General features: G+C 32.5%; 1 protein-coding gene across 1 annotated transcript; it reads left to right on the top strand.

The window, feature by feature from the left end:
• The first annotated feature begins 11,828 nt into the window (after positions 1–11,828).
• LOC150034021 (uncharacterized) lies at positions 11,829–12,434 on the top strand. Its single transcript, XM_090317409.1, has one exon. It carries the CDS (start codon positions 11,973–11,975, stop codon positions 12,291–12,293), a length of 321 nt encoding a protein of 106 aa, XP_090173535.1. The 5' UTR covers positions 11,829–11,972; the 3' UTR covers positions 12,294–12,434.
• The last annotated feature ends 85 nt before the right edge of the window (positions 12,435–12,519 follow it).

The following is a 12,519-nucleotide window of genomic DNA, read 5'->3' as shown; positions in this document are numbered from 1 at the left end:
TGAAGTTTAAAAGACATACAAATGGATTATGTTAAATAGATTATGTTTAACTGATAACCTAAACAGTCTGTAATAGATGAATAAGGTTGGGTACCTTATCCTATCCTATTGACACTATGAATACGATTTGTTTTGTAGATGTTACAATTGTTGCAAAGTTCTACAAATGATCTAATCTTGATTATTCATGTAGAGACATGTGAACAGAGGCATTATATATAAAAGGTTTTGTATAAGGATGGACCATGAAATGAATAGTCTCATTATATAACACCGTTAATAGTAGAGACTTATATTTCACCTCCCGTCTTTTGATTTGCATAGGTGAGAGTGGACAGTTCGCCAACTCAATATGCTTACCATTTTGGGGATTTGTCTGATTGGGATGCTGAGAATACAACTACAGAAGACAAAATTAGGTTAAATAGATAAATTGCCCCCTTAAAGGTTGACTCCTAGGCTTGAACAATGTGGCACCATATCCTCTCTTGGCCCGAGAGGTATTTGGTCATGATTGGACTATGACTTATTGTTCATTAGAGGGATCAGTGATACTTAAGAAGTTAGATGTAACTACATGGGCAAAACGGTAATTTTGATCTAGTTGTTTAGCCATTTGTGAAGGGTCATCACACTGTTGACTAGTTAGTGCGAAAAGTGAAGTTGATTAATTTAATTAAAGAGGTTTAATTAATTGATAAAGTTACTATTGGAGCTTCAAACTATAGTCCATAAAGTCCCCTCTGTAGATAATTGAGAATCAATTTAATTTTGGATTAATTTAAAGTTACTATTGGAGCTTCAAACTATAGTCCATAAAGTCCCCTTTGTAGATAATTGAGAATCAATTTAATTTTGGATTAATTTGAATTTTTCAAATTAATTGAGAAAATTAATTATATATGATATAATTGAAGGATTTCTATTGGGGAGATAACCTTGAGCGGAAACGAATAAACCAAATTCCATTTTTATATTGAATACAAATTTCACAATAAACAAGAAACAAAATATGCATTTAATTATAAATTACAGCAAGCTAATGAAAAGGTTTTAGAAACCTCACATTTGAAGACCTTTCTTCACGAATTCCCTTGAACAATTCACGAACTCTTTGAAGAATTTCTTCAAGAATAACCTCGAACAAGAATGAACACTACCATTAATGTTTTCTCGGTATTCTCAGGATGAGAACTCAGGAGTGGTGGGCTCTGACTATTTTGGTTTTGAGAGAAAACTTAATGTTGAGGAGGAAGGACTGAGCATGTTCTCAAAACTCAAAACAAACACACAGAACTCTTCTGTTGTTTTCTCAATATCTCAATCGATCAACAGGCTAAGCCAAGAAGAAGAAGAAACTTTTTCTTTTCTACATGCCAAAAATAACCACCTACCACTTACGTGGGTGGAGAGAAAAGAAGGGGAAGGGAGTTGTAACTCCCTCTCATATTAATAAAATAATAATTAATATAAATATAAATATAAATATAAATATGATAACTAACTTATCATATATATATATTAAATTATATGTTATATCAAATACAACATATATAACCTATAGTTTTAATATTGTAATACATACAATATAAGCTATATTTTCTTTTCTCTTTTATATGATATTTAATATAAATCACATTTATATTAAATTTAACATCTATGAGTCCAATTCATTGAAACTATATTTGAATCTCATTCAAATATTTATTTCCTCTCATTAAACTATAACATATCAAATACATTATAACAATTATATCACATATAATTGAATCAACTTAATTACATCATATATAATTAAATCCTTCTATTAATTTGAACAATTCAAATTAATCCAAAAGCTGATTCTTAATTAATCCTATTGAGCTACCAAGAGGACCTCATGGACTTGTAGCTTGAAGCTCCAACGATACATGAATAATTAATTAAACTCTTTAATTAAATTATTCACCATCTGTTAATTGTCAGATACTCCACTAAAGACCGATAGCTTCACTTTTCGCACTACAGATATATTTTTGTGTATATTGGATATAACCAACCAATAGTACGATGACCCTTCACAAATTGCTCGTAAGTACAGTTGGGCCAAATTACCGTTTTTCCTCTGTATTTAGATCTAACTTCTTAAGTACCATTGATCCCTCTAATGAATAATAGACCATAGTCCAATCATGACTAAACTTTTCTCTGCCCAGGAGAGGTTGTGGGGCCATATTGTTCAAGACCTGAAATCCTTAAGGGAGCAATTTATCTACTTACCCTTGCCTCAGAGAAGAGGTGAATTCTATCTTGTGTAACTATGTTCCCAGCTCCCCAATCAGACGAATCCCCAAAATGGTAGGCTTGTTGAGTCGGCGATCTGACCCTCTCATCTATGCAAATTAAAAGACCGCCCTCATAAGTAGGAGTTCACAGCTCACTCAGGATTCAAGTCATGTTACCTATGGTCATCCTAGTGAAATGTAAGTCTCTATTATGAACGGCGTTATATAATGAGACTAAACATTTCGTGGTTCAGTCTTATACAAACTCCTTTGTATAGAATATCCCTGCTCGCATGTCTATACATGAATGATCACGATCAGATTATTTATAGCACTTTACAACAATTGTAACACCTACAAAGCAGGTCATACTCGTAGTGTCACCAGGATGAGGCTGAGATAAGGTATTCAGCCTCATCCATCTACTACAGACCATTTAGGTTATCACTTAAACATGATCCACCAGTATGTCTCTACATATATGTTTAAGTTACAAAGATAATCTTGAATGTTAGTTTATTAGTTTGTTGTTAATGCAACTAAAATATCATATATTTTATAGACAATGAATAAAATATCATATATTTTATTAAATACACAATGAGTTTGTTCAATAATGTTTACAAACTATAAGACCCTACGAGATTTAGGGCATCAACTTCAACAATTTTCAACTTGACCTAAAGCTAGTGAGGTGTACAATATAGTCAAAATACAAAGTACACAAATAATAAACTAGGGTATAACACACGTCCAGTACAAATCTCCAACTTGCCCTAGTTCAGACGTGGCTTGTCCCATAGACCCATACTCTGCAGGTGACCCTCAAACACCGTAGTCGTGAGGGTCTTTGTAAATGGATCAGCAACGTTGTGCTTTGAAGCTATCTGATTGAAAATCACGTCCCCTCGTTGCATAATCTCTTGGATGAGATAATACATCCGCTCTATATGCTTGTCACGCTTATGACTCCTAAGCTTTCGAAAATTATCCACAACACCACTATTATCATAATAAAATGTGATGGGCTTTGACATGTCTTGAACAACTTCCAGATCGGTCAAGAATTTCTTGAGCCAAATGGCTTTCTTAGCAGCTTTACAAGCCGCTACATACTCAACCTCCATGGTGGAGTCAGCGATGCACCCTTGCTTGGTGCTTCGCCATACTACTGCCCCTCCGTTAAGAGTGAACACTGATCCTGGTATGGATTTCCTAGAATCCTTATCAGTCTAAAAATCAGAGTCTGTGTATCCCGTAAGGATCAAATCCTTAGAGTCATACACAAGCATGTAGTTCCTCGTTCTCCATAGATACTTGAGGATTTTTCAACGGTGGTTCAATGATCTAATCCTGGATTAGATCGATATCTACTGACTATCCTCACTACTTCGCAGATGTCAAGTCTAGTACATAACATCACATACATCAAGTTGCCCATAGCAGATGCATAGGGGATTTGTCTCATCTCCTCAACCTCTTGAGGTGTCTTAGGACACTGTTCCGCTGCGAGATTCGATCTCTTCAATTAGAGCCCTAAGAAGTAGAGAACTAGAGTTTCAAATAGAAGGTAAGAGTGTTGGTGGTGCTGAGTCCCTGTTTTCTAAAGGCAAGAATTAGTTTAAGAAAGGCTCTTTCAACAAGAATCAGAAAGTGCTTAGAGAAAGGCCAGTCTTGAAATGCTTTATCTGCTATAAGGAAGGGCATTTCAAGAGGAATTGCACTGGAAGGGGAAAACATTAGAGAAGAGGTGATAATAGAAGATACAAACCATATGGTAGAGATGAGCCATAACTACAGCTGGGTAAAAATACCGTTTTACCCCTACAGTTACATCTAACTCCTTAAGTATCACTGATTTCTCTAATGAACAAACAGTTTATAGTCCAACTATAAACTAACATCTCTCGAGCCAGTGAGAGGTTGAGGCCTCATTGTTCAAGACCTAAAACCAACTATAAGGGAGCAATTTATCTATTTTCCCAAGGAATGAGAATGAGTGAATTTCATCTTGTGTACCTGTGTTCCCAACTCCCTAATTAGACAAATCCCCAAAATGGTAGGCTTATTGAATCGATTATCATGGGCACTCTCACCCATACAGATCAAAGGACTGTCATTATAAAACAGGAGTTCACAACTCACTCAAAATTAAGGTCAAGTCTCCTATGGTCATCCTAGTGAAATGTAAGTCTCCTCTAGTAACAATGTTATATAGAGAGTCTATTTATTTCGTGGTATGATCTTATACAAACTTTTTGTATAGAATACCTCTGCCCGCATGCTTCTACATGAATGATCAAGATTAGATCATTTGTAGCAATTTACAACAATTATAACATCTACAAAGCGGGTCGTATTCGTAATGTCACAGGATAAGGTACCCAACCTTATCTATATATTACAGACCATTTAGGTTATCACTTAAACATGATCCACATGTATATCTCCACATACATGTTTAAGGTTCATTAGATAACCTTGGATCTTAGTTTATTTGATTGAATTAATGCAATCTAAATGTCAATAAAATAATTCTTATTTTATTGGATATGTAATTTGTCTTTACAAGCCATAAGATACATGAGATTTCAGACATAAATTCCAACATCTCTTCATCTGTGGGGGTAAGCTAATTCTACATTCCAGAGAGCCCGGAGAGAATTCTCCCAACAATCAGAAGACTCCTAGACTCTTGAAGTTGCATACTCTTTGAAGACACGAGTCTACTGAAGATACAAAGACTCTTCAAAAACTTCAACTTCAAGAACATCACGCACTTCACTTCTTCAAGTCAAGTGTACGCATTCAACTGAGAGAGAATCAGAGGATCAAGTATTAGAGATCGAACCACATCACATAAAATAAATATCAACATCAACATCAACTAAAGTACAACTCCACGAAACAACTTTCTTCGAAAACATGGTGCGAACAAATTGGCACGTCTTGTGGGATATCTCTATATCTCATCTCTTTCTCGTCATTTAAGTAAGAAAAATCAACAAATAGCACTAAAGAAAGCATCATCCAAAACTACCGTCGTAAGTGACACTTACACGTGACTTGTTACCTGCAGCCATTCAAAAGAGATCATGCATGAATAAGAACAAGGTTTTGTCCTCACAAAGAAAAGCTGGAAACAACTTATAGAATCTTCTAAAGAGAGGATCTTCGTCAAAGAAAATCCTTTGTTCGACAACTATGCTCCTACTTCTGATCAATCAGAGAAAGAATCACACCTTGAAGTAGTATCTGTCATTATGGCTGACGTAACGGTTGAGTCAGCTATACCAGAGATGGAGAGAAAGATAAATTTCTTAATGAAAGTTGTAGAGGAGTGAGATCATAAAATCACAACCTCAAGATAATAGATGTAGGCTCGTGAAGCTGTTGAGTCAAGTCAAAGTTCTGCTGTTAAAGCGAATGACAAAGGGAAGACTGTGTTGCAGGAAAATCAACTGTAACAATCAACTTCCGTTGTCTCCTTGTCTGTCTAGCAACTGCAGGATATGATCACCAACTTCATCAGAGCTTAATATGGAGGCCCCTCTCAGACTTCTTTTATATACTCCAAGCCATACACAAAGAGAATCGACAACCTGAGAATGCCGGTTAGGTACCAACCTCCAAAGTTTCAGTAGTTTGATGCAAAGGTAATCCAAAACAACATGTTGCTCACTTTATCGAAACCTACAAAAATGTAGGAACCAGAAGAGACCAACTAGTCAAGAAGTTCGTTCATACCTTGAAAGGAAATGCTTTCGATTGGTATACTGATCTAGAGCCGGAAGTGATTGACAGCTGCAAAAAATTGGAAAGAGAGTTCCTCAACCGCTTTTATAGCACTAGGCGTATCATCAACATGATGGAGTTGATAAGCACCAAGTAGTGAAAGGGAGAGCTAGTAATCGAGTACATCAACCGATGGAGAGCTCTAAGTTTGGATTGCAAAGATAGACTCACTGAATTATCTGCAGTGGAGATGTACACTCAAGACAACTTCTCTATGTCCTACAAGGAATTAAATCTCATACATTTGAGGAGTTAGCGATACACGCTCATGACATGGAGTTGAGCATCGCCAACAGGGGAACTAAAGATTTCCTAGTCCTAGAAGGGAGAAAAGATAAGAAAGAAACTAAGGACACTGAACATATCGTGGATAGTACCACCAAAGAATCGATGGTCATTCATGAAACCCTGCTGAAATTTTCCTCCAAAGGAAAAGAAACAAAATTTGAAAGAAAACACAATGAGGGCGAGAAGCGTAGCCCGACTCTTAAAGAAAGACAAGAGAAATTTTGGACCAATTACAAATTGTCATATCATTTACTAAATTAATGATGAAATTCCAAATCATCAAATTTGGGACCAATTAGGAGTTGACATGTGTCCTAAATTGAAGTTGAAGACAAATTCTGATGATACCACGTGTTCTTCTCACAAGCATTGGATTGAGTAAAATTAATTTGGCCCGATTTGATATTATAATTTGGGCTATAGTCCAATTAATCCCAAACATGGGCTTAATTTGGCCTAAATGCCAAAGTAGACCTAAATGTCAATGTAGGCCCAAGTCCTACTAATTGGGCTCAAGAGCGAAGCCCATAGATCAACCAAGCCTAAGTCCACGAGGCCCACCAAAGAACTCTATAAATAGAGGAGCTCTCTTCATTTATGGGGATCGGGTAATTCTACATTTCAGAGAGCCTAGAGAGAATTCTCCAACAATCAGAAAACTCCTAGACTTTTGAAAGAGCACACTCCTTAAAGACACAAGTCTCCTGAAGATACAAAGACTTTTCCAAGACTCCGATTTAAGAACATGTACTCTGCTTCTTTAAGTCAAGCGTACGCATTTAACTGAGAGAGAATCAGAGGATCAAGTACTAGAGATCGAGCCACATCGCATCAAATCAATATCAACTCAAGTTCAGCTCCACGAAACAAGTTTCTTCGAAAATCTCGTATGAACAATTATTTATATTTATTTTTTAAAATGTATTTATAAAAATATAATGTGCTGAAAATTAGTTGAAAATATGAATTTCATTAAGTATTTGTAATAATCATTTGGTTGGATTTTTCTTCTCTAACTCACATTCCAAACTCACATATAAGGAAACCTACTGATTAAAATGTGTGATGAGGAATTAAGTAGGAATGTGTTGCATTTGGCCAAACAAAACTAAAACAACTTTTTAATTAGGAATGTGTTCAAAATTAGTTTGAAATGGTTAGAATTTTAAAATTATTTTTTTCTTTTTAAAAAACAATTTGAAATTCACACACAATTTATCCAAATATTTAAATGAATATCTCGAGTTCAATAAATATAGTTTTAAAAGAAAAATAATGATCCACTTCGATCGCACTTAAAACGCGTATGACTACCATGATCTCATACCGTTGATATTTGGCCTTCATATATATTCCCAAACAAGACACAATCTGAAGAACAAACATTCATACATGTATATAAAACATTTGCATGTTAACATAATTCCTCGTACTTACTAAAAATATAATAAATTAATCATTTTCTTTTCTTATTATAAAAATACAATAACTCAACCAAGTTCTTTCCTCAACAAAATCACACAATAATGCATTTTAAACTTTGAACTCTAAATCTTTTATATATATATATATATAAAGCAAGCTAATGAGATTATTCAGAACAAAGATTAAATCAATATAATCTTTAACATATTATCAACGAGAAAAAAAAAAAAAAAATTAAAGTGCATGGAACCTTAAAAAAACATAATTTACAGACTAACATATTTGACCATATTGAGTTTGGAAATCTATACTCTACCTCTAAAATAAAACTATGCATGCATTGAATCTATAACAAATCTAAATGTAATAATACTAAACAAAAATTGTAGAAAATCATACATGCTTAAATATTTACATAAAAGTTATATAACATTATACAATAATAATTTTTTTTATGCATGTATAATTATATTATACTAAATAAAGTAAACAAATACCTTTTTTTCAATCTAATAATAGAGTGGAAATAGAAGAAGATTGAGATATAATTGTTATACAAGATGAAAAATCATATTAATCGTGTAATCCATAATATTTAAAAAGATTAGTTTAAAAAATTCTTATAATATCTATATATCTAAATAAAAAAAATATGTAAACATACATTCATGATCAACTACCTATAACTAATTAAAATAAAAAAATCTTCAAAGTGAATGTTGAGCTATATAGTTTAATTTGCTCATAGAAGTATGAGAATTCCAACCTGTGAATAGTTGATAGATATTAGATCCAAAGTATTAACAGATATAACATAATGTTAAAAAAATTATAAATATGGCTATAGACTATATTATTGGTAGGAGTCTATCAGTGATAGACTATATCACTGGTAAGAGTCTATCAACGATAGAAGTCTATCGTTGATAGACTTGATTATATTTGCAATTTTTTAAATGATATTATACATTTAGTTATTATTTCTAAAAATGCTATCAATTGTAATTACCATTTTTTTTCATATAACACCCATTTCAGCAATTTTTTTTTAACTTCCCACCTTAAATGAATAACTAAATAACAAAGCAAATTGGATACAACAGCTGGGCCAATTGATTTTTTTTCCATGCTCTATATTTCCTCAAATTCCATTGCATACAAACTCATTTACAACACTTCTACGTATTTAATAAATAATTTCATAAATAATAGTGTTCTGAAAAATGTTCTATGTTGCTATCATTGCTAAAAAATTTCTCATAAACAAACTGAAATATGCATTTTTTTAAGTAAACAAAAAAGCATATAATTTATTATTTCGAATAACTAACTATAAATCAAATGGGATACAACTCTTGAGCCCATTATTACATACAAACTCAATTTTTTTAACCTCTCCACCTTAAATAAATAACTTATTCATTTAAGATGGAGAGTTAAAAAAAATTGTTGAAGTGGGTGTTATATTTAAAAAAAAACAGTGAAATGGGTAAAAATATATTCAATGGATTGAGAGCTGTCCACATGCAGGGCATATCAAGGTTCAATCTTTACAAAAGATTGAAATGAGTAAAGACAAGCACACTACCTTATTTCTGCAATGAATTTTTTGCAAACATTTTTGCAAACAACCCTAATTTTATACTTAACCCCATAATAAGAATAGAAAAATTATAACCTTAAACATAAGAGAATATAAAAAGTATAACATTAAACATTAAACATAACACAACACAATCGAACAAAAGAAAAAAAAAAACTCTACAAATAGATAGAGCTTAAGAGAAAATGAAAGAAATATTAGAGAACTCACATTAATTCAAGTTTAAGGTGAACATATAAGAAAATTCACTAGAAAATATTTACATATTTTCATGAAAATAAAGATTTTTTTTTTTTTAAAAGAAAAAATTTCATTGAACTTCTTTTAAGCTAGTATAACTAATTACTAAAAAAAATATTTTAAAAAAATTGAAATTCGAGAAATTGAGAGTAAATAGAAATTTCCATCAACTAAAATTTCAAACCTATAAAAGTCTTGAAAGGTTGAAATCTTCAATTATGAATATAACATTTAATTTTCAACAATTTTTTTTGTATTGAACACGAAAATCGAAAATTTATGAATGTATTAGAAATTCTAATATGGAATTTCATGGTTTAAACTTCTAAATTTAAATAAACTTGAACCGTTGTGATAAAATTCTAAATCCTTCACCACATCTGAGATCATCTCTTTATTTTAGTTTTATCTTTATTGTTTTTGAAAATTGAAATGCTACTATTTATATAATAAGACTTTTTTTTTCCCTAAAAGGCAATATATATAATTTTTAATTTTGTAATTAATTCTTTAATATTATCTTGTAATCTGTTACGGATTTCAGCAAGAGATGAGATAAAAAAAATTAGAGTGAGGTTGTGATGTCATTATTATGGAAATGCTTTATAAAACAAGAAAGAAAGTACGAGACATAATTATAGCGTCTTACAGAAATCATTGTATCAAGTCCCTCCCAATTTAATAAATATCCTCATCTTATAATTTGTCATTTTACAAAAAGGGGTATTTTCAGTACACAATTATTGGTTAAAAATCAGCCTCAATTATAGGGCATTTCAGTCCATTGGACCACTTTGACCGTTCCCCCCTCTCATTATCAGCCATTTACTAATTTACTTCCCGTCACTGATTTTTATTAATATCTCTTTTAATTAAACTTATAATATCATTTTGGGCTCCACAAAAGGTTTTGAACATCAAAGCATTGCACCCTAAAGCTGCCTTCTCTAACACTTGTTTTATCAACAAACGGGCCACAACCTCATCATTCTTTGCATCTTTTGCCTATTATAACTTTGGGGAATATTTCGTTATTATAATTTTTAGTCCACCATGCCAAACATTGATCTTATATGTATCGAGAGTTGAGATGAGATTAGAAGAAAAATCATAATATTTAAGCGTGGATAAACTTTGACCAAACAAATTTACTCGACCTTCACATGTCACTGATAGTGAATTTGTATTTTGAGAAAGAGGTTACCAACAAAACAATCATGATTATACGGACCAAATGCTTAAATTACTCTTCAACGCAAGGGTTAAAACAAGCTTTTAGGTAACAAAATAGAACTTATCTGATATGAAATTATATTATGCTCGATATACAATGGAGAAAAAATTTAGTTGGTCGATATGTTGGAATGCTTTAAATCTGATATCTGGCGCTTCGAGTGATCAAGTACGAGGGTCTTGTTGAATTCATTTTTGGCATATATTATTTACGATTTTGACCCTATGACTTTGAGAAGTACACTATATAAGTTCTCTGATCCTAAAGGTACCTATGCCTTGCGTTTTTCTGAAGAATTTCCTCTAATAATAAACTATTCTCACGCTTTCAGTGGATGTAGATAACTCATTATTAGTGAGCTACATACCTTTTTTTTGGATTATATTTTGCTTTACATTTTTTATTTATCTTTTGTTGTCGATTATTAACATGATATATAGAGTATGGTAATTTCATATAAGGTAATTTTTAGCTAGGTATATATGTATAGAGAGAGAGCATGCTAAACATGCCGATAGAGCATGATAATTTCATATCAGGTAAGTTTTAGATATATTTATATATAGAGTATGCTAATTACATACAATATATATAGAGCATGATAATTTCATATTAGGTTACCAATTTTCGTGGAAACTTCTCTAAAAATTTTCAACTTCTTCTCTGGAAGTCTTTTCTAATTCTTGCATTGAAAACTAACTTGGAAGCAAGTGAAATGAAGGGAATGAACTTTATTATTATTATTATTCAATTTTGTTTGTTTGCGTGAGTTGGAATTCTTCATTGAATCAAACCCAAATGAATATTTATTCTACATTCTCAAATACCATAATTAATGAGGAAAAAAAATCTCCTTTAATACTCGTTTTGATTGGGGCTACATGAATTTGTTTTTAAAGGGAAATGATTTGAGCACATGGAGAGTTGGGCAGCATCTTTTAAATTTTTTTAATTTGGCTCTGACTATATGCTCTTCAAATCTTGGCACATAGAAACCGCCTTAGAAAATCTCAATATCCTCTTTTCAACCAAAACATAAACTTCAAATTTTCTGTATATAAATCACAAAAAACCACACACATTATAGCATTCCCCATTTCCCCATAAGAATTTTTACACAAATATGCAAAGGCCTAAAACTACTGAAGCCCTCATCACTGCTTCTTCTTCTTCCAACTCTCTAAACTTCTCTTCCATGAAGCTCTTTCATCGAATCCGTAAGATACTCGTACGCTTTGTCTTTTCGATCCCATCTCGAGTGTCGTCATCGTCGAGACAAAGAACAAGCTACAACAAGTCGTTTGATCCACCAAAAACATCATGTAGCTCCTATTACTCTTCCCACTCCCACTACGACGAGGCCATTGCTGATTGTATCGAGTTCTTCAACAAGTCGTCGCAAGATGGAGTTTTTGAAGCTCAAAAACCAATCACCTTGGTATGATAAATGTTGAGAATACACGAGAACAAATTAAAATGTTCCACATTGAGTGAACAATATATCAAACCATTGTAGAAATATGAAAAAAAGGTTTGTTATCTCGTTCGAGAAAATTTGGCTTGTCCTTTGATTTTTTATGTGTTATTTATCGTTGTATTCATTTCTACGCTTTTTATTCGTGCTCTCGGAACGAATTCTAAGCGTGTTGTGTTGCCATTCATGTGTGTTA

The sequence above is a fragment of the Benincasa hispida genome, chromosome 9 (assembly GCF_027475165.1).
Source record: "Benincasa hispida cultivar pf3 chromosome 9, pf3_genome.v1.1, whole genome shotgun sequence".
In the NCBI taxonomy this organism is placed as follows: domain Eukaryota; kingdom Viridiplantae; phylum Streptophyta; class Magnoliopsida; order Cucurbitales; family Cucurbitaceae; genus Benincasa; species Benincasa hispida.
The sequence above is the reverse complement of the archived record's forward strand: the minus strand, read 5'-3'. Positions and strand labels throughout refer to the sequence as shown.